This window comes from Rhipicephalus microplus, chromosome 6 (assembly GCF_043290135.1).
Source record: "Rhipicephalus microplus isolate Deutch F79 chromosome 6, USDA_Rmic, whole genome shotgun sequence".
NCBI lineage: Eukaryota > Metazoa > Arthropoda > Arachnida > Ixodida > Ixodidae > Rhipicephalus > Rhipicephalus microplus.
The window spans coordinates 86405355-86429163 of record NC_134705.1 but is presented as its reverse complement, the minus strand read 5'-3'; the positions used below and the strand labels follow the sequence as shown (position 1 = coordinate 86429163).

At 46.3% G+C, this 23809-nt stretch overlaps 1 protein-coding gene across 5 annotated transcripts in view; it reads right to left on the bottom strand.

The window, feature by feature from the left end:
- Positions 1–1363: 1363 nt before the first annotated feature.
- Positions 1364–23809, bottom strand: part of UGP (UDP-glucose pyrophosphorylase) — an 81705-nt gene continuing 59259 nt past the window's right edge. For all 5 annotated transcript variants that reach the window (XM_075866139.1, XM_037419011.2, XM_075866141.1 and 2 more), the window contains 8 exons: positions 23290–23378; positions 22375–22443; positions 17521–17552; positions 16357–16453; positions 15744–15822; positions 14980–15146; positions 8946–9050; positions 1364–3304 (listed from right to left, as the gene is read on the bottom strand). In XM_075866139.1, the coding sequence (XP_075722254.1) occupies positions 3197–3304; positions 8946–9050; positions 14980–15146; positions 15744–15822; positions 16357–16453; positions 17521–17552; positions 22375–22443; positions 23290–23378 (746 nt within the window). In that variant the 3' untranslated portion in view covers positions 1364–3196. The remainder of the gene's footprint in view (positions 3305–8945; positions 9051–14979; positions 15147–15743; positions 15823–16356; positions 16454–17520; positions 17553–22374; positions 22444–23289; positions 23379–23809) is intronic.

Below are 23809 nucleotides of genomic sequence, written 5' to 3'. Positions count from 1 at the left end.
GTGTGCTGTCTTTGCGTAGTGATGATGAACAATCAACTATACTCTGTCTCGCCACTACGGTTCAGCATTGTCAAAGCCACGGGGTGAAACCAAACCATATGCTTGTGCACAAAAACATAGTTCCAGATATCATTGCCTTGCAATCGGCAAGTTTGAGACATTTTCCCTTGTTTAGCATCTGCTGCTGGTTATGAATAACTAATAGTATGTTTATTCTTCATTGCATGCATGTCATATTTTTTTAATTGTTCTATCAGCAACTGTGGCCAAAAATTAACATGGCAGCGCCCACGCCGACTCAACTACCCACTTCAATCCGAGCTTGCCCTTGACGCCCAGAGCGCTCGCAGAAACTAATGATGTAATGAGCTATCGCCCAGTGCCATCTCACGATCAGGACAAAGCATCGGGTAAACTCTGTCATTATTGGCATGACGAGATCAGCTGTTTCTTCAATCACGCCTGCTAAAACAGGCTCAGAATTCGATAGAAATTTATATAAACAGCACAATGTAGTCATGAATACACTGCTGCCGAAGTACCAAGACATACATCTAAGGCAAGTAAAAGCGTCAATCTGCAACGTACAAGCCACAGAGCGCACGACGACATGATAAACTCAAAGCGGAGGGCACCAGAGTCAATAGGTGCAACCCTTTTTAGGGGCGAAGCTCCTTAAGGCATGGCTTGTGCGTCCCGTTATCGTATGTAACCACCGCTTGTTGATTCTTCAATCCGGCAATAGATGGCGCTCCTTGCACTATACTATGACGAATGCATATAAGCAGAGAAATGCAATATTGTCCCTCACTAGAGGCCGTTTTGTAGCAAAATATACTAATAAAAGGCGAGTTTTATGATTTACATCACGCGTACAGGAGAGAGAGACGTTCACGTGTTCTTAGGCGGCGCCGTGATGGCATGTACGCCAACAGAGGCTCGTCAACAGAGGACGAACAAGGCTGCCAAGCAGCGTGCACACAGAGCAGCGGTGACTCGCACTCCAAGAATCAACCTCGCCGTGCGGGAAGCCAAAGCTAGCCGTGATTCTGCATGGTGGCGCCGCGAGGACCCTGCAGTACGAGCTTCGCCCACTCTCCACCATTCACCTCGTGAATATACTGCCATGTTTTCGCCACTGGTGTCTGCTCGCTGAACATGAGCACCCAGATGCCAGGGGAATATTTAGCAGATGATGCAATGCGAATGAGTATATGTGAAAGGGCTGATTGCCCTTCCTATTGGCGAAGGGGCCCAGTAGCCTCCATAGTGCTGAAGGAAACATCCGAGACTGAGTATAGCTCAAGACGTGCTTTTATTCCGAAGCACAAGTCGGTGAAAGCAAGTCAAACAAACACCCATGCATGGAGAATTCAACAATAATTTATTTCATGATCTAAGACAAAAAAAGAACTTCCTACTTTGTACATAACTGCAAACCGTAGACAGATTCGACGATGAATGCAGTTGGTGGATTGCTACGCAATTCCTTTCTCTTGGAGACATTTGTTGAAATACTCGCACAGGTAAACACATTAAGACTGCAAAAATAGCACTGCCTCCACTTGACCAGGACGCAGTCACCCCTGCTCCAACACCAGATGTACATGTGGCAACGCACATTAAGTAAAATTTCGCTGCTATGCGTTCCTTCCGCAAACATCATAAGCGCAAGATGACGTACAACACATCCCAAGTTTCCCAGATAAATATATATTAGACCCGATACAAAATGAAAAGGAACTAAGCCCAGTACAACAACAATAATGTTAAAATGTAAAAAATAATTTGTTTTAAATGAGAATTCCATCGACGGCCGACCCTGGTGTCACTTGGGTAATGAAGTTCAGAACGGACAACAAAAGCCTGCTTTCTAGGGGTACAACGACCGGCTTACAATGTCCAAATGCTTTAAAAAAGATGTAAATAAAAAAATGATTAGACTCATCGCTGACTTGATGGCTCATCAAAAGACGAGGCTTACACCTCTGCTGAAACAAATGGCACAAGGTGTATGTGACCAGTGCTCTCTTGTAACAGTTCTTTTTTTTTCCACGAAGTTTCAAGCGGTTCTTTCAATATTTATGGCACAAGTGCGAGCTTGATCCGTGCAGTTTCTTAGCTCATGCACGAATATCTCTTAAGAAATGGCGTCCAGAAAAGAGCTAGACGAAAACGACAGACATAGTTATCACTGTTCTTATTAACTTGGCTCAGACTAGGAGATCCGGCGACAGAAATGGCACAGTGTGAAATTCAGGGTGCCAACACGCTTATATGCATGCAAACAAGCATGGGATGCAACGCATTATTTCACAAATTATGCAGCAGGTGAACCACTACAATAGCGTAAACTAGCATCGTCGACACTTTTCAAATATACACCTCCGAAAACAATGCCGTACATTAGCACCAGATTAGTGCTGAGACTTCTGCTGTACTACACTACTGTACGACACAGATGTTTGCAAGGTCTGCCACAAGACACTTGTGGCACCATCATGCCACGAGCAGCCGTGACCATGTCAGAACCACAGTGCGGCTATGTTGCGATATGATTGCACCACAAGTGGTTAACAATGTGACTGCATCACAATCATGCCCCACTGATGTCAAAGAGGTCACGGTCGTGAAACATCTATGTCATGGTCATGACAACCATGTCACAACAGACCATGCTGCGACTACTATGTCAGTCAGGCGTACGCATTAAATTGCATTTAACCATGGCACAACTACACCACGTGACTGTGTCACAGCCTTGACACAAACGCGTCACGACAAACCATGCTGCAAAGATGATGTCAATCGTGTATAATATGCTCGTAGAAGGTTTGCTTCCTTGTGCATTACACATTTGCTTTTGGTTCACCTATAAATGCCATCAAAACATCATCCAGCTAATAGTCCAAGCTAAATCTACTACACTAAACGGGCAAGTCTAGCCTTTCTTGTGTTTTCTACGTTGGTTTTTGCCAGCAATAAACCTACGCGAAAGGGCTTGGTAGACATAATACAACACGAGCGAGAGGAAAATATATGGGTATCATTGTATAAACCACATAAATACTAATTCGCAACACGAGAAGTTCATAGCACAGACAAGTAAAAAGAGGTGGTCGGAGGGGCGCAACATGATAACTGCAGGGCTCCAAGAGGTTTTTTTTTTTTTTTCTGCCGCATGTCCGCTGCCAGCTTAGTGGTCCAAGATGCGCAAGTTGCCAGACACAATCTTGTTCTCGAGAACGGCCGATGCGGGGATGTCGATCCGGTCACCGTGGTTGGCTATGATGATCACTGTGCCCTGCGCATAATGTCTGCAGTTTAATAGAAGCATGGCCATGGGTGCGTAAGAGTAAAATGTGTCGTAAGGTTTTCCTTTGAAAATTTCACGTTAATGGCAACACAGATACCAATAAACTTTAAAAGTCTGCAGCATTTCTTCTTTGAAGGCAGACGCACATCAGCCTGCATTAATGGGTGCGCGCTCCAGGCTGACATCGTGGGTCGGACAGCGGCTGACGCTGCCTTCTGAGAACATGGTTGAGTGCATGAGTGTGACTATTTCTTTAGTCGCAGAGGCTGCAGTGCTTTGGGTTTTCTGGGTGGAGCTTTCCCAGACTTTTTAACTTGTGTCCGACTATACTACTAAAGAACTTTCTGACATCTTCAGGCACGCATGATATATTGTGACACAATGCAGCAGGACAACTACAACATTCTACAACAAAAGATTTTTACTTTCAAAGTAATAAATAGCTCAACAACCATAACTATGGTCATAAATCTTAGACATGATTATGCCAAGCTTCCGAAGAAGAGGGCTAAACTGTCACTGCAGCATAACTATTCATGTAATGTTCGGAGAGAGATGACGGCTACAATGGCAAGCTGAAGATAGAAGTGATGACAGTATAGCATTATATAAGGACATTGCATCTGACATATGAACGACTTTTTTATATTCAGTGTTTATTATAAACATACCTATATAAGTACGAGAAAATGAAATAGTAGTGCACCAGTTCGTTTGTTTATTTGTATTGCCACCATTGATGAACGAGCCACTGTGGCTCATACGTGTTTTTGGGCGCGAAGAATAAGAGAACATCTTCGTTGCTCTGGTTCAAGTGAACTCCTGGCTGCAGGTCTTGTTTTGTTCGTGACATTACTGGTGGAGGTGCTGGGTACGTGTACTTCGGCTGTGTCGGCCATCGTGGAGACAGCTACATCTCCCAGAGCAAGAATCAGCCGCCGCCTGCGTGGGTTACCCCCTGAATTTGGTCCCTTGGCATCGACACCCAGAAAGATGGCAACTGCGATGTCAAGCCAGGCAGTCCAAACCAGCGATGCCCATGATTCTCTTCTCGCCCATGTTTTTCACGTGCCACAGACCGTTCCATGGCCAAAGCCAAAGCGTTCCAAAGTCGTTCCATGGAGACATCTTCGAGGATGTTGATGACTGGCTAAGACCACTTTGATCGGGTCGCCAGCATCAACGAATGGGACGATGTTCGCAAGCTGCGCCGAGTTTACTTCTACTTGGAGGATTCTGCGAAGACGTGGTACGAGAACCACGAGGGCTCCTTTGCAACATGGCAAGATTTTAGCCGACAGCTCCGTGACGCCTATCGCAACACCGAGAGGATGGAGAGGGCTGAACAAGCCATATCCTGCAGAAACCAACGGCCGAACGAATGTGTATCCATGTTTGTCGAGGACATGCTTCGGCTCTTCAAGCGCGCGGACCCTGTCATGCGTGAGGAAAAGAAGGTGCGCCATTTGATGCGCGGAGTAAAAGAACAGCTTTTCGCTGGGCTCGTGCGCAATCCACCGACGACAGTCGCCCAGTTCATCAGTGAGGCAGCTACGATGGAACGTACGCTGCAGCAGCGGTCGTCACAATACGAACGCCAGATCTTGGCCACCACATGCTCTATCGGCTCTGACAGCGAGAGACAGACCCTCGCAGACTTCATTCGAAGTATCGTTCGGGACGAATTGCAACAGCTTCAGGCGGTGGGATCCCATCCACCTGTGTCAGCCCTCGCGGATGTAATCAGACAAGAAGTCCGGCAGGCCGTCACACCCCTGGCCCCAATCGCACCGCCGATTCCAGAGGCCCCAGTCCTGACATACGCAGCGGCATTGTGATCCCCTGCGCCACCGGCTACAGATACTGCTATGCGGCCAAGGTACCAGGCAATGCAGCCATTCCACGACACTGCTTCGAGCCCACCTCTCGGCTCAAGGTTTTCGAGCCCACTCACCTATCCGCCGTCTATCTCAAGACAAAGTGGTAGCAAGGCAAGCACGTGGCGCACCTCGGATAACCGTCCGCTCTGCTATCACTGTGGCGAAGTGGGTCACGTATACCGGAACTGTCAATACCGGCAACTAGGTCTCCGCGGCTTCCACCTTGATGCTCGATGCCCGCGCTACGGTGAGCGCCCCCGCGAAATTGAAGCCTATCTCACGGGCCAACGTACTCCTTCGACTATTTGGCACCACCAGTCGAGATCACCATCGCCTCGCCGGTCTTTGTCACCCAGTTTGCCCTCATCGTCTTCTGCTCCGTGGTCTTTGCAGACGTCGTGGTCTTTGCAGACACGTTTGAACAACACGTCCAACGCCTTCATGCAGTTCTTCAGGCAATTAGAACAGCGGGGTTGTCTCTCAAACCCGACAAATGTCATTTTGGATATGAAGAACTGAAGTTCCTTGGTCACGTTGTGAGCCATGCCAGCATCCGCCCAGATCCCAAGAAAACCCGCGCCGTTGCCGCCTTTGCCGTGCCCACAAATAAGCGCAACCTACACCGATTTCTGGGGCTCTGTGCGTATTACAGGCACTTTGTCAAAAACTTCTCGAAGATTGCTGAACCCCTCAACAAGCTTACAAAAGACGGTGTCTCGTTTGTTTGGGGTCCCGATCAGTGCCATGCGTTCGACACCCTCCGAAACCTCCTCCAGGCTCCGCCTGTACTAGGTCATTTTGACGAAAGCGCTGACACGGCATTACACACTGACGCCAGCAACGTTGGACTAGGAGCGGTATTAGTTCAGTGGCAAAATGGCGTAGAGCGCGTGATCGCTTATGCGAGCAGAACGTTATCCCCAGCGGAGAAAAACTATTCTGCAACCGAAAAGGAATGCCTCGCTGTTGTCTGGGCCATAACAAACTTCCGCCCATACTTGTATGGCCACCCATTCAGGGTAGTTAGCGACCACCATTCCCTTTGTTGGCTCGCGAATCTCAAAGATCCTTCAGGTCGTCTAGCACGATGGAGCCTTCGGCTACAAGATTTTGATGTCACCATCGTCCACAAATCTGGGCGGAAACACAACGACGCCGACTGTCTCTCACGTGCACCGGTCGAAAATGCCAACACTGACCTTGAAGACGACAACACTTTTCTTTCTGCCGTATCAGCAACCAGCTTAGCTGAGCAACAGCGTCACGACTCGGAGCTCATCCCGCTCATTGACTACCTGGAAGGACGCAATTCCCACCTTCCTCGAAGCTTTGCACGCTCACTATCTTCCTTTTGTTTCTGTGATAGAGTGCTTTATAAAAAGAACTTTCATCCTACACAAGCTATGTATCTGCTTGCTGTGCCAACCACGCTTCGTGGTGACATTTTATGTGCATGTCATGATGAGCCATCATCCGGACACCTCGGCTATACGCGCATGCTGCAACGGATTCAACACTCCTACTACTGGCCACGTCTCGCGAAGACTGTGAAGCACTACGTTGGCACATGTCGCGACTGTCAGCGACGTAAGATTCCACCTTTACGACCAGCGGGACTACTGCACCCAATTGGCCCACCAAAGGCGCCCTTTCATCAGATTGGCATGAACTTGCTGGGGTCATTCCCCACGTCTTCGTCTGGAAACCGGTGGATTGTCGTCGCTACAGACTACTTAACACGCTACTGTGAAACCAAGGCACTTCCAAAAGCAACCGCAGCAGATGTCGCCCAATTTTTTGTTAACAGCATCGTCTTACGTCACGGTGCTCCAGCTGTCGTCATAACTGATCGTGGGACAGCTTTCACCGCAGAGATGCTGCAGGAAGTCTTGCGATTAAGTGGCACGGAACATCGTAAAACAACGGCTTACCACCCGCAAGCAAATGGGCTGACTGAACGACTCAATAAGACAATTGCAGACATGCTGTCAATATATGTGGACATCGATCACAAGAACTGGGACACCATACTTCCCTACATAACTTTTGCGTATAACACTACTGTTCAAGAAAGTACCGGTTTCACACCTTTTCGCTTAGTCCACTGTCGCGACGTCACGACGATGCTCGACGCCATGCTCCTGCCCGACAACTTAGGAATATACCACACGAATGCCGCCAAATTCGCGCAGTGCGCAGAAGAGGCCCGTCAACTTGCTCGTCAACGTATTCAACGTCGCCGAACCGCAGACGCGCGCCGCTACAATCTTCGCCACCGTGAAGTTATTTTTAAGCCAGGTGATGAAGTCTGGGTGTGGACCCCTATCCGACAGCATGGACGTTAAGAAAAGCTTCTTCGCCGCTACTTCGGCCCTTACAAGGTTGTGCGACGTCTCAGCGACGTCACTTACGAGGTTCTCCCACAAGGCCATTCGAGACGTTCCCGTTTCACCCCGCAAACTGAAGTCATTCACGTTTCACGTCTCAAACCATACTTTTCGCGCTGTGAATCGCCAGTGAGTGACTGACTTTATTGGTAACTTCGCGTCTTTCTTTTTGTTTCGTCTTTTCCTTACATTTTTCCTATTTTTCTTATTTCTCATTTAACTTTTGTTCCCACAACCAACTACGTTATTCCGCCTTACGCCATTCATTTTGCTCGCATGCTAATTTTCATATAATTTTCTTTTCTTTTTTTGCCTTCATGTACAGCATCGAGACGATGCTTTTTGGGAGAGGGGGTAATGCCACCATTGATGAACGAGCCACTGTGGCTCATACGCGTTTGTGGGCACGAAGAAGAAGAGAACAACTTCTTTGCTCTGGTTCAAGTGAACTCTTGGCGGCAGGTCTTGTTTTGTTAGTGACAGTATATACTTGTTGTGTTTATTATGTCACTGTGAGGAGCTATCACCCTTTGGGAAGTCATTTGCCAATGTTTGCCAAGGAAGCATACACGGCAGCGCTCGCAGCTCCGCCCTCATGATCAAAGGTTGCAGTTGCTGCCCAAGTGATGCAGCCCCCCTTCTCAAGCGTCCTCTTATGCTCTTTTGTCCGACAAAGGACAAGTAGGGTGTTTCTTTTCTACTCGAGCAGCAATCAGCAGCAGGCCTCGTATGCTGTGTGATGTTATCGCATGCTCACTCTGAACAGAGATGACCGGCTCGTTTGATCTCTGCACAAGCTGTATTTATCGCCAGTGCTAGTGTGCTTTTACTCGTGGAGGTGTGAGGTGCGGGGCAATGCGAGGTGTGGGGTGTTATATACGCGAGGTGTGGGGCAATGTTATTGTACTTAATACGAGAAATGCCGATGGCAAAAATCCATCAAAAGCGTCCATATCATTGTCATTGCAATAAAACTGTCATCGTTACTCTGAGATAAGGATATATGAGCGGCAGGCAGGCATGTATGTCTGTATATATACGTACATACATACATACTTGCCTGTCTATCATAATTCCTGTATTTGTATATAGCACTATATATAGATATATGTATACCTATATATATCTCAAACAACCAAGTTGAACCTTATACAAAATCAAGTTTGTTATATCCAAAAATTTGTTACAGAGATATATTCCTATATTCCTACCTCTATACTTATTGCAAGACTATTCTTCATTTACTTCCTTATAACTGATAATTCGTTTTACCTGGGTTCACTATATCCAGGTTTGAGTGTACAGCATGTACACACACTAGCACACATATTCCAACAAGGACACCTTTCAAAGATGACTCACCCTGAGGGAGACACCCTTGCCAAAAGTGACATCACCAGACACAGTAAGATGGTCCAGCTCCAGAATGTCCGGTATACTGGCAAACCGGTTCAGGAAATCTCGAACCTGCATTGCATAAAGAGGCGAAACTCCCATAATTCCACCATGCACTGGGCTGAGGCGAGTTTATAAAGAAAACTCAATTCCATTAGCACAACGCTGCTTGTCTTGAAAGACCTGCACCCTAACTACAGTATACAAGTACAAGTAAAGAAAAAAGCGGCTTTTCACAGTCAAAGAACACCCCTACAGCTAATAGCGTCGTCGTGTCATCGTGACACTGCGGCCAACTGTTTTGCGCAAAGAGCCAGCGCTTAGACCAAAGCTTCTCAAGTGCACATCGTTCATGAAGTAGTTCCTCTTAGAGCCCTCATTTTCAGTGAAGATAAAGCCTCAGTTCACTTTATTTTACTTCTCTATTAGAATAGAAGAGGTGAAATAGTTTAGTGGCAAGTTATAATCATGAACTGCAGTTTTATAGCTGACAAATTTCCACTCTTCTAGATTTTTCCTCAACCGCTTGATTCTCGTTTTGCGCACTGCCGACTATGTTTTCCCGCCATGGAAGCCTCACCAGAAATGAAAAGTAGTTACCATCACCTGTCGCAGTCACTGGTGTAAGAACAAGCATGTGAAGCACCGCACACCACAGACACAGGAGGGACAAAACGGCAGAATTCACGGCATTTCAAGCTCATGACCAAACGCCCCAAGAGGATGACAGGGACCACTTGTCGACAGCACAAATATCAGCGGCTGTTTCCAGGCAGTGCCGAGTGCTCACGCATCAAATGAAACACATTGGCGATCGTTCTTACCAATCATTGCATATAACATACAAACAAGCCTTTTAGTGAGATTCAAATTGCGCCGAAAAGCAAATAAGTCTCGTTGACGATGCTGATCGACTGTCGTGAACTGCGAGGGCAGCAAAATTTGATGCCACTGAGGTAATGCTGATTTGGAGCAACAAAATTTACATTTTGGAGCATTTTGGTGCAAAAAAATTTGCACTTTGGAGCACTTTAGAGCAGCAAAATTTTCTATTTTGGAGCACTTTGGACCAGCAAAATTTTCCATTTTGGAGCGATCCGGAGCAGTTAACCTCACAACCTGACTGAGAAGCAAGTTGCATTTATATTTAAGGATATAAACAATTATTTTTGGGCTCTTGTAAAGAGCTAGAAATATTTCATCTTATTGCAAACCTCATGGAGCCAAACATCTTAGGAGCACTTCCTATTTTAGTTAATGATGCAAAAATAATGTCATGCTGTTGAACATTCTGTAAAAACTTGCTCAGTGACCATTTTTGTGGCAAATAAGCAGAATACTGGTTGAATAAAATAGTACATGAAATAACATCCTAAATACACCCTTGTGGTAATCAGTAGATTTGGTACACAAACGTTGTGATGTACAAGGCTAGATACACAGTCCCAACTGCATTTCTGTAAGATGAATTCAAAGATAAAACAGGTTCTTTTTCTTCACAACTGATCACATTGCCGGGTGTTAACATGATGTCATTAAGCTAGTCTCATAAAGCCGACCTCCTCCGGCACTCGTCTCTCTGTGCTGAAACTGTACGATTTAACAAACAACTTCATTTTCCTTTTGCAGTGGTGTTTTATATGTGGCTAGAGTGTTCTGTTTATACACCGAAAAACCCCTATATTGTCCTCTTGCAAGCAGTACAAAAAGAAAAAAAAAAAACACGAGGGGTACCTCGTGTCTTCGCCTAAGACAACTCGACGTCGAGAGCAATTTTGTTTTTATTGCGATAGCAATTGTATGTACATTCTCGACTGGTTTTCGCCATCACTAGTAGTGTAAGCAAGAATATTTTGCTTTTTTACTTTTTTTGGAGGCAGCCACCTTGATTTGCACTGGGGCGGTGGGGGGGAGGGGGGTCATTTTGCGCTACATATGCATAGCAAAAATATTTTCGCGGAGAGTGTGGGGGGCATTCCCGATGTGCACCCCGCCACCCCTGCTGCACTGCTGGCAGTGTCCAAACTGATAACATCCTCCCGCGCATTGTGTTTAATACACAGGTAAAAGAGCGCGAACGGGAGCGATGAACGCGGCTAAAGAGATTAAAAAAAGCCAACGTATCTCCTTTGCACGGAGGATAGATACCATAACATCAACTCATGTGTCAGGCCTGTCATCGACTGTTACCCAATCAGAGAGGAACGCCCCATCCATCTTCAAGGAGCAGGAAAGAACTAGGACCGCAAAAAGAGGAGGGTGGAGGAGGGTGTTATACGAACTTTGACTTTACGGGTGTTATCAATGGCGCGCTCGCTATTTCGGCAGGCATTAAAGACGGCTGGTATACCCTTCTAGATTTTACTCTCAACACAAACTGATTGGGCAAAAGTGCTTTGCTATCTGGAACGGCCATATAGGGGTGTGCACTGAGCCTTCATCGCAAAGCGGCCACATTATAGTAGCACCATTTTGGAGGTCCATTCGTATGCACCGTCCCTGTTCATAAAATCCCACTTATCTAAACCAGCAGAGTGCATGCTTGCCGACACTGTTGTTGGCCGCAGTTTCTATCTCAGGTTAGCTACATGCTTCCGTACATCCTTATATTAACCGCACAGGGACTTAACATGCAGTATGACCATGTTTGATATCATTACGATGTCTATTTTTACACACTTCTGAAAAAAAAATTAAAAACAGCAGCTGGAGCAACCGGCTGGGTGGTCTAGACAAGTCTGATTCTATCTGTATGTGCGTCCACATGCAAGAGGTGTTCCAGGAGTCTCTAGTCACCCAAGTCGCTGTACGAATATCGAACACCACGCGTGCAGCAAGTTTTCTGCGCCTGCAGGGTCCTCCGGTATGGCAACCCCACCGCTAGTGTGCTCCTCCAGATGACATCAAGCCTTATAATTAGTTATAACAATACAATTTGTTCGTACCGAATTAACTGCAAAGAGCATAAATGAAACTAACAAATTGTATCTTTTGGACACGATGTCGCACTCAACAGAACACTGGCTAAAGGGCCAATGACCACTCCAGTTGCCGAAGCGGTAACTGACTCCAGTTGTCAGTTATGTAAACATGAAAGAGAGGTTAGTAGCACAGAACGTTTTTGAGCAGCGTCGTTATGCCTTAAAATATAGCCCGCACTAGCGACTGCGCCCTTCGAGTGACACAGCCTCCCCAAAACCGACTATTAAAAAAACGTCCGCCCAATTCGCCTGCATTACGTGAACCAGTTCACGAGGTGCTCCACCTTTCCATATTCATTTCAGCAGTGCAGCATTGACGATCTCTGAGCCCTGCCATTTGTTTCGAAAGGTGCACAAGAGGTGCAGCACTGCTTCACGATTTTCCAGTACCTCCTACACTGACAGTGCCGGCTTTGTGCAGCCGCACGTGCAGCTGAGCATGCGACGCAGCCCTTAGGCGTAGCCGTTGTACCTGCCTCTACTAACGCGGTGTATTTTGCCAAGATGTTTGCGCCTCATAAACTGTCCGCATGTGCGGTTCGCCATCGATCAGTGCTAGTTGAACGGTGTAAATTAAGCTAACAGAAATAAGGCCTGCATCTTGTCGAAACATCGTCATTTGTTCCGGGCGTCGCGCTCTGCCCACACCGCTGAACTCACGCGGCACCATTTCTGAACTTTGCATGCACAGTTGTGAACTGGTTCCGATTGGTCCAGGTGAATCGAACGGACCTGATAAATGCGATGCTGAAATGTTCAATTTTTTTTAACCGTCAGCTACTGACTCTGGAAAGCGAGGGGCGTACGTGTAACAGGCGTAGCCGTTCCACAGTGGGCCTTCCGACGAGCCCCCAGCGATGGCGCCACTACTGCAAGCTGCGCATATCAAAAACTGAATTGCAGCTGCTCCGTCCAGGAGGCATGCTTTCATCAATGAGATTGCATTCTAAAAGAAAGCATGCGAAAATTTTGTATTCGTACCCTAGCAACTTCAAGATCGAAAGGGCAGGGTCTTTTGGGAGCTTTTTCGGCAATAGCCATTACAAACGTGGGTGTGCTGATGGAAGACATCACGAAAAAGCTTTTCTGAATGAATCTCCAGGAATAAAGTATATTAGAGAAAAAGGGTCATCCTATTTTCTCCGTTCACGTGTTCTTCTGTGAATGCAAAGCACAGAAAATTAGATTGCGATGTTTAGAGGTAGACGTGACAAACATTCTGGCAGCACACATGAAGTTAGTAAACATCGCTTCAATTACGAGCCGAGCAACTCTTCAAACAAGCTATCAGCAGCGTTCCTGGAACGGACGAATTGCACGGATGAATCGACGCCGCAGTTTCACGCTACTTATTGGAACAAGACGTCACGACCCCTGCTGAGAGCGCATTTCGCTATTAAGCAGACTTGCACAACAAAAGTTGCATTGGCACCAAACATAGCATCGTGGATTATTTAGGACGCATGCTCGACCTCTGTGTATTCAGCAGAATGACTCTAGACACGTGATTGTGACTTTTGTGACCTCGGGAAAAAGGTGCACATGTTTTGATGTGCCGGCGTGAACATTGTGGTGAGAGACACTTCCAAATCCGACTTTGGCACAGCTTGGCACAATTATCGTGGATATTATCAGGGTAGTGTAGTCAATTTTATTTGGCACACTTTGGTGCAGGAGTGGGATCACTGCAATTTGATTGAGGTCCACACGCGCCAAAGCATACGCTTTTTTATTCCTCTCGCAACTGCCGCGCGAAGGCCATACAGTTTCCTAAATATACACTAGAGGAAACTTTGGCGCTAGTGTCTATAGGAGCTGCAATGTGCGGCGCTTCAGCGGGCATTGGGAATGATGGGTAGTACACGGACTTGTCTAATCTTCGTATTTCTGGCTTCGTGTGTGTTCGTGTGGCTTGGAGCTGTTTTCTCATGAAACAAAATTCAGCAAGAGCTCAGCAGTTACCCTTCACCACCTTATTATTTTAGGCTTACCATTTGAAATCAGGTCAAGAAGTTCAGAAGAGTTCGTTCAATCCTTCAAAACAAAATCTAAACACAGCATAAACGAAGCCAGAAGTGCGAGTCACTGCCCACAAGTACGAAGACTAGGACTGGTCGCTACAGCACCAGAGAACCCTTTAGTTAATTTTAGGAAACTGTATGGCAAAGGCGGCTGGCCGCCATGACATGTCAACACCAATGGCTGGATAAGGAAAGTCCAGTGATGGCGAAAAGCCACTTTTTTTTCAACGCGCACCCAAGCACAGTAGCGACTTGATGAGCAAAAAATGCCAGGAAACACTTTTGAAGAGCGTGGCAGGGCCGTCAACTCGTGAGCAAAAAACACCTCGTAATCATTCAAGCATTTGTCAGTCTTCAAAATTGGAAGTTAATAACAGGGGTGGATATAGCAGTAAGCAGCCCTGCCGAATGCCTCCCACCATCTATGAAGGCATCCATATAGGTAGCATGCGAGATTACTAGTCAGCTACCAGCTCATAAGAAGATCAAGTGCTATGTAATGCCAGCAAGGAAAAAAAACTATCATACTCGCCGTCATGAGTCTCATTACTACAAGCGGTGCAAACACACCCAGGCTTAAAAGCACACATATGCCTCACAACGTGTATGGGAGAAAAACCGCTGCCGTAGCCCAATCAGTACAGCATCAGATGCGTTATTCGAAGGTCAGAGGTTCAGTCCCTGCCCGCAGCAAGTTGGCTTTTCATCCGCTACAATTTCCCCACATTATGTACCATTTCAAAAATTAAACTTCCCTATACTTTCCTTGGGTTAACTGTTAATTATTAGTAAAGTTGTGTCAATGAAAACAGGTGTGCCATGCAAAAATTGACTTCCATTTTAATATAACATACATTATCAGCATTCACTGACCTTCACACTTGCTTAGGGTCGTCTCCATACATGGGAGATTTGCATAGCAGAGCAAACGCAACTTCAAGAATGCTAGTACTAACATATTTCATGTAGGATTTTCTCAAAGTGCTGCGGTGCCCGTACCTTGGAGAAGTGGTTGTCTCCTAGCTTGATGAGGGGCACAGTGGGGAAGGCACGCTTGGGACTCATCACCAGAGTGCCAAACTTCATGTGGTACAGGTTGCTCATCACCAGGAGCAGGTCAGAGGTCTTCTTCACCGGGAGGAAACGACTGCGCGGCACGTTGATGCCTGCGGGTCGTCGTGAGAGCGTTCACTAAAAAAGGAGCGGCACACACAGATACAGCAAAATGACTGATAATATGCTTGTCTGTTGCTTGCCTATCACACTGTTGATACTGTAAGCGCCATTACCATACTTATAGTTCTCGTTCGTAGCAAGACAGTAGCAGCGGCACGAGCAGTAAGTGCCTCAAGTTTGTCAAAAAATGCATTACCGTGCAATTCCAGTGCATAGGCAACATTCTTGCGTGCACTACAATGCTAACTGGGAAGTGTCAATGGTACACAGTGCATAATAAGATGACTTACAGATATAAAGATGCAATTCGGAATCCCATCAACATACCTTTAGAACACTAAAAGACCTTTGAAGGTACTGCTGTAACCTATATTGAAGTATTAAAACTCAATAAAACAAAAACCTCGCAAGAAAACATTCAACACATTTGCAAAGAATTGCAATAAGAAATAGAGCATTCCGATGAAGCCCCCACGTTATCACAAATCAAGGCCTTATATCAGGTGTGCAAGCTGATTTCTCCAGGCTAGTACAACCTTCTAGTAACAGCCACTGACAGAAAGGGTATCGGAACATGGTCGGCTCACCAATGGCGTTCTGGAAGTCCTTCATTGCTGCTCCAGCTGCCGTTTCGAGCTGAATGATGTTGATGCCCGAGTCCAAAGTCTGTTCCAGAAAATGACAGAATGTCAGAGCACACCACTGCACCCATGATGTTTCCTAAAATATTTACTAGAAGAAAATGTGGTTGTTGTGATTGTTCAGCCGCCATGAGGACAATGAACGTGGATTAGCCTCGTCTTCATGCTTGTGGCTATGGACGTGCTTGTGGCTTTGTTTATTGCTGTGTTTCGTCTTTTGTTTCAGATAAAAAGATGGCTCGATGGCACATTGTGAACCTTGTGAGCCGATTTTAACTGGCCAGGCTAAAAAGGGTCAAGGTGGTGAAGTAAGACTGCTGAACTTTTGCTGAACTTTGTCTTGCAACAAAGTGGCAGCGGGCCACACAGAGCCTTAAGAACAAATCTTAGGTGACTCCATGCACAGTCCATCATCCCAATAATGGCTGAGGTACAATGCACTACAGTTTAAATAGACACAAGCGTTACATTTCCCTCGAGTATATTGGCATTTAAACTCCACGATGGCATCCAAACGGTGCACACACAAAAAAGGAAAAAGGGCTGACACTGAACAAACCTTGTTGTTAACGATGACCTCCATGTCGATGCCACCAGTCTCAACAAGCTGGCCAATGCTGCTCAGCTTCATCCACAGGTTGTTTGTGTTGAAGATCCTGCATGCAACACGTAAAGAAGAACATGTGAAAAGGAATGTTCAACTTGACTTATAACAAAAATGAACAAAAGGCAAAGGTGCCTTGAGGTACTAACAAGTGGATTCCCTAACTTTTATTTAGCCAAAGACCTCCTGAAGCAAGGGACAAAAATGAAGTGATGAAGGACAAAAATGAAAAATGAAGGACAAAAATGAAGCGACACGATGTGAAGTGATGGGTTTCAGCAAGTTTCAAATGTGAGCACTAGAACAAAGGCATGCACAGGACAAGACAGCCATGTCACTTTACATCACTTCACATCTTTTTACTAACTGACTCGGACAACTGCACTGATAATGGGACACACACACCTTTTGTCCCTTGTTTCAAAAGTTTTTTTGCGCTAAAGAAATCATCATCATCAGCCTCACTGTGCCCATTGCAGGACAAAGATCTCTTCTATGTAACACCAATTAACCCGATCCTTTGCTTTGTACTGCCTTATTCTACCCGCAAACTTCCTAATCTCATCGGCCCACCTAACTTTCCGTCTCCCCTTCACACGTTTGCCTTCTCTTGGAATTTAGTCTGTTACCCTTAATGACCAGCGGTTATAATGCCTATGTGCTACATGCTCGGACCATGTCCATTTATTCTTCTTGATTTCAACTATAGTAACCTTAATCCCCTTGACCCATCCTGCTCTCTTTGTCTTCTAAGGTTATACCTATCATATTCTGTTCCCATCAGTCGCTGCGTCTTCTTCAATGAAAGTTGTACCCTTTAAGTAAGCCTCCAGCTTTTTGCTCTGTACATAAGTACTGTTAAGATGTAGCTGTTATATACCTTCTTTTTACGTGATAGTTGTAGACTACCATTCATAATTTGATAACGCTTGCCAAATGTGCTTATTTCTTCAAGTTATTTCATTCTCATGGTTCGGCTCCACGGTTACTACACGTCTTGCATTCTATCGCAAAGCGCTGTTGTCTGCCGAGACTGTAAGAGGAAGACATGATGGAATACCAAATGGCCCAAACATGCGCGTTGCTAAGCTACAAAAGAAGTGAAGCAATGAAACTCACTTGAATTTCTTTACACTCTTAAATTCATCGACCTGAAAGGAATGAAAGGCATTTCAGTGTAGGAAAGATATGCAGCAATTCAGCAGCAACACAAAGTGAAAGTGGCTCTGTCTGCAGTTTTAAAATCACTCTATCCTCATGGGTGCCATTACCATGAAATGCAAATTCGCACAACCCTATTCAAGATGCAAAAAACGTTTACTGCACCACTGACAAATACAAACACACGCATGGGCACAGAAGTATGAGCAACACAAGAAATGCTATGCCCTTTGAGCACTTTGAACAGTGCTCAAAATAACCTTACTCAGGGGCCTTACCCGTTTTTCAATACTAGTATTAACTTCAAAAAGAAAGAAAATTTTTTCTTCAGCCAAGTCGGTTATAAATGAAAAGGAACACTATTCCACCAAGGCAATCTGACAGCAATGACTAACCAGCACATAATGGTTAGCGCATGCCATGACAAATTCAAGCATGCTTGATACACCGTAAGCACGCATGTGCAAAAAATATCTGAATCAATGGCCGAAACACTGGTTTCTGCTTCATTATAAACTACAGTGACAACAATGTTACTGGTGTAGCGGTGAACCGTCCACGGACAAGTGCCGCCTTGGTCGCGAGTCAGTCCACGTCAGTTGCCTCAAGCCCTACTACGACCCTTCTGTTTTTTCGTCACCTTGAGTCACTAGGATGGCTCATCTTCATCGCTGGGGTATTGTAGTGGTGTATTCACAAGGTAATGACCAGTGGGACCATTTCTCAGTGCGAAGCGCGATCGTGTGCACGAGCTGTGGACGCTGGACTGTTCCGAGTATTTTTGTCCGTACCTGGTGTCGCTATTAAACTCTCTTTCAAAGTGGTGGAAGTGTGCTGGGTACGCAAATCTGGAACTTCAAAGCCGAAAACTTCCCGCTGCATCAACAATGCCTGCTCAGACCACCGAGCAAGGCGCCGCCCAGCAAAGCACGGCCCAATCACAACTGGTCATCGTGCCTACAACCTTGCGCCAACGAGATCCCCCCTTCTTCAGCGGCACCGAGGACCAAGAAGACTGGCAGCAAAGATGAGTACCGCCAATAAGTGGGACCCCCCTCAAAATTGGAGTATGTCCCATTTTACCTCAAAGACGTCCCCAGCTTGTGGTTCACAAACCAGCAGGCCAAATTTTCCACTTGGGTCACTTTCAAGACCACCCTTGCAGCTGTGTTTGATCGCCCTGCAGTGCGCAAGCTCCGTGCTGTACAGCGCCTACACGGATGTGCGCAAAGGCAGGGCGAAAGCTTCACAAGCTATATCGAAGATGTCATTGATTTATGCCAGCGCTTTCACTCTGAGATGACCGAACAGGACAAGATCAGGCATATCTTGAAAGGCATAGACAATGATGCCTTTCAAATGTTGCTCGCGAGGGGCCCAAGTACCGTGTCCGAACTTGTGACCTTGTGCCAGAGCTTGGAAGAGATTCGCTAACAACGTGCATCAGTGTGGAGGTCGACGACAGCAGACGACTTTCTCACTGCCTTGGCCGTCGGTGGTGACAGCACTCTGCTGGTGCAGATAAAAGAATATGTATGCGAAGAGGTTCCACAACAGCTTTCGTGTCTCCCATATGTGCCGACCACCAAAGTACCAACGAACTTCCTAACGCCGACCATCAGAAAGGCTATTCAGGAGCAGGCCTCCGAAGCGTTGCCTTTCCCCAAGCGCTGCTTTTGACTTTCCTCAAGCGCTGCTAGGAAGAACGAACACTGTTGTTCACACAATTGACACGGGAAAGAGTACTCCGTTGCGCCAGCGCCCCTATCATGTGTCGCCAGTGGAGCATTGCGTAATTGCAGAACAAGTAGACGACATGCTACAGCGCGGAGTCATCAAGCCTTCTTGTAGTCCTTGGTCTTTCCCAATTGTACTCGTCAAAAAAAAAAAAAAAAAAAAAAAAGATGGCTCAATCCGGTCCTGCGTAAACTACAGATGCCTAAACAACATTACGAGGAAAGATATTTACCCTCTTTCCCGCATAGACGGCACTCTAGAGTGTCTCCAACGTGCAGAATTCTTTTCCTTGCTTGACCTTCGCTCAGGTTATTGGCAGGTCCCAATGGCTGAGTCCGATTGTCCGAAAACGGCGTTCGTCACACCGGATAGCCTCTATGAGTTTACCGTAATGGCATTCGGACTCTGCAATGCACCCGCCACATTCGAGCGAAATGATGGACAGCCTTTTACGCGGTCTCAAATCGAACATAAGCTTGTGCTAGCTTGACGACGTGGTCTTTTCACCTAATTTCACTTCGCATTTCACTCGTTTGCGTAAGATTCTACAGTGCCTTACAAACGACAGGCTTCAGCTTAACCTGAAGAAATGTCACTTCGGGGCTCAACAACTCACCATACTTGGTCATGTCGTCTCCAAAGCCGGCATTCTTCCCGACCCTGACAAACTTCGTGCTGTTGCCGACTACAGTTAAAGAACTACAGAGGTTTGTGGGCCTGTGCTTCTATTTTCGTTGGTTTGTCCGTAACTTTGCTTCCATCATCGCTCCACTCACCAAGCTCCTTGCTGGCCCTGCTGATCTTTCGAATTGGATAGGAGCCTGTGACGAATCCTTCGCAACACTGCGCCAACTCCTTACCTCACCACGTGTACTGTGCCATTACGACCCTACTGCGCCGACTGAAGTACACACGGATGCAAGTGGCATCGCCCTTGGTGCAGTACTCGCGCAACGCAAACCAGGTTTTACAAAGTATGTGGTTGCCTATGCCAGGCACGCCCTAACTAAGACAGAAACAAACTATTCTGTTACCGAAAAAGAGTGCCTCGCGATTGTGTGGGCGTTGAACAAGTTTCGCCCCTATTTGTACGGCCAAAATTTTGATGTGGTAACTGAACATAATGCACTCTGTTGGTTAGCTTCACTGAAAGATCCTTCTGGTCGCCTCGGGTGTTTGGTACTACGCCTCCAGCAATTCGGCATTCGCGTTGTCTACCGATCGGGGTGAAAGCACTCTGACGCAGATGCGCTTTCACAATCACCGGTGAAATCTGATGAATCAAAAATCTCAGCCCTTGACTTTTCCCTCTCTGCCGTCAGCGTCACAGACATGCCATCTCAACAGCGGAAGGACCCTTGGATTGTCTCGCCCTTGAATATGCTTTCTGACACATCAACTTCCGGTTATCTGCGTGCTCTTCGTCGCCAGGCAGCACATTTCACCATACGAGATGGCCTGTTATACCCTCGCAACTATCAAGTGAAGGGTTGTAAATGACTGCTGGTCATACCCAGTCATACGCTGATATCTGCGAATATTTTTATGCTAAACAGCTACATGCACACGCCGATGCGCTAAAGACGAATGAACGGATTCGGCAACGTTACTACTGGCGTGGTATGTACACATTTGTACGCAAACACAATCGCTCATGTTTCTTGTGTGAGCGGCGCAAGACATTTCCTCATTCGCCCGGTCAACTGCAGCCTTTACCATGCCCTACACGCCCATTTGACCGTGTTGGGATTGACCTATATGGCCCGCTACCGTGCTCTGTTGCTGGTAATCGATGGGTGATTGTGGCTGCCAACCATCTGACAAGGTACGGTGAAATGGCAGCGCTACCTTTGGCTGGTGCTCGTGATGTTGCAACCTTCATCTTGCATCGGTTCTTTCTTCGTCATGGGGCACCACGGGAGCTCCTGAGTGACAGAGGTCGCATATTTTTGTCCGAAGTTTTGCAGCGGCTTCTACATTCATGCCGTATGATACATCGCACATCAACAGCCTACCACCTTCAGAGGAACGGCCTAACGGAACGTTTCAATAGAACCCTGGGAGACATGTTCGCTATGTATATTGATTCCGACCACTCCAATTGGGACGTGAATCTGCCTTTTGTGACGTACGCTTACAGTACGGCGATTCAATCAACAACAGGCTTTTCTCCATTTTTTTCGTTTATACGGTCGTGACCCATGCAGCACACTCGACACAATTCTGCGATACAATCCTGATGCCTCCGAGTTCAGCCTAGTTTCTGAAATGGCCGAATATGCCGAAGAGTTTCGTCAGCTTGCACGGTCCTTCAAAGCCAATATTCAAGCCCTCCAAAGAAATTGCCACGACCGTGATCTTCTTCAGGACACTTTCTTCGTCAGTTCTCTCGTGTGGCTCCAACTGCCTCTTAGACTGACTCCCAGGTTTGCACCGAAGTATACTGGCCCCTTACCGCGGCATCCAGCGTCCCTTTTCTGTCACCTATGTGGTTGAACCGCTCAAGCCGTCCACGGACAAGCGCCGCCTTGGTCGTGAGACGGTCCATCTCAGTCGCCTCAAGCCCTACTACGACCCTCCTGTTCTCTCGTCACCTTGAGTCACTAGGACGGCTCATCTTCATCGCCGGGTATTGTAGTGGTGAATTCGCAAGGTAATGACCAGTGGGACCATCTCTCAGTGCGATGCGCGAGCGTGTGCACAAGCTGTGGATGCTAGACTGCTAGAGTATTTTTGTCCGTACCGGCCGTCTGCCTACTACCTGGCGTCGCTACTAAACTCCCTTTCACTGTGATGAACCTAACAAAATCAGCTAGCCGCTTCAACCCAATTAATTTGCAATGGGACACGTAACCACTTGGATGAGTTTTACAGAGACGTGTTCTAGTCATGCATCTGCGTAGGGTTAGCGTTCCAAGCATGGTGCATGCTTTGGATATCTACAACTTCCAAGCCAGACGAAGGACCAAAAGTAGCTATATCTTGTTGGAAAAGGAAATAAAAAGCTTAAAAGAAAAGAAAGCATGTGAAAGGCAACTAGCTCACAATTAATACAGAGCAAATAAGTGAACTCACATGTTCCTTGGGAACCTGTGCAATTTCCAGCAGACGAAGCTTGTTCTCGTACTGAATCAGCGTGCCACCCTTATTAGGGAAAAAAAAATAAGGAGCACGGTGTAACAGTCTACCATCTTCATCTTCTTCAACAATGCTGCTCAGTGAAAGCACTTTACTAAGACCACTGCACATCAATTCATTCATCACCTCATTGCAAGACAAACTTTGAACTTTTAACTACTAACCCATGGTAAAATTCTTTGTTGACAAAATGTTCTGACTCTGCCTAAAATTCATTCTGTTCAGTACAGATGCTGCGAACAGTTACTTCACTCAATCGCAAAAATCATAGGTCGAGCACACAAACATTGTCTACGAAGTTCATTAATAAAATACTCATGGAACAGCCGTCACAGATTTGTGTGCCACTTCAAGCTGCCGCCACAGCTGCACGAGTAGCCTTCTGAAGTTTCCGAGTCTGTAACAAAGTGGCTATGAAGTGTTGCTCAACAACATGCACACATTCTTTAAAAATCATTTTTGCCCTCCCATGGATGCAAATGAAAATGCAGCAAAACCGCAGCGATGTGGCCCGAAACACAAGCCCCGTTTCAGATTCGCTTCATGCAACTGTTGCTAGACATCGCATTTTTGTGAATTATGAACTCTTTGCCCACTGTCGTCCTCCACCAAATATGTGACGGCAATATTCTACCATAGTGAAATATTTTATACAGATAAAGAAGCTGTAAACCAGCTAATGAAGCTGGGCCTTTCACAGCAACTAAGAAGACTTAGCGGTTAACAAGTGCACATTAAGGAAGCTGTATGCCAAGGAATGGGCCCGAATTGATTAACAGCAATGCTAAAGACATGTAAAAATACGCACAGCTACAAAGTGAAAAGAGCAGACACGAGTATTGAGGCACACACCTTGACGTCGGCCCTCGTTTTGTCGGTAACTTCCATGACGAAGTCTGGGGCCTGACTGCCGCTCGTGGACAGAAGCATTTTCAGGATGTCTGAACACATTTTCCTCTAGTCAAGGAAAGCTCTCCCTACTTGTACAAAGTATTAAGAGTTCACATGTTAAAAAAAAACAGGTCTGTGTAGCATTAACACGCACTCAGCAAAAACTGGAGAAGCAGCCATTTGTAAGTGCTCTTCAAGCATCTATTGCAAGTACAATTGTGAGGTGCCCACTACGCCATAAACCAACATCATATTGCTAAGTAGAGAACCACCGACTACATCATAATTTATATTTCGGAGGAGTAGCAAGGCACCCACTATGCGTCTGTGAGGCAAAGGTCGTGCACACTGACTTCACACTCTGTTGGTGCTGAAGATGATGATGATGAATTGTGATGTCCGGTGTGATGTTGCTCTTCCGCCATGCACTATTACATCTGTTAACAAGATTACTCGTCCAACATGATGCCTGTAAACGTAG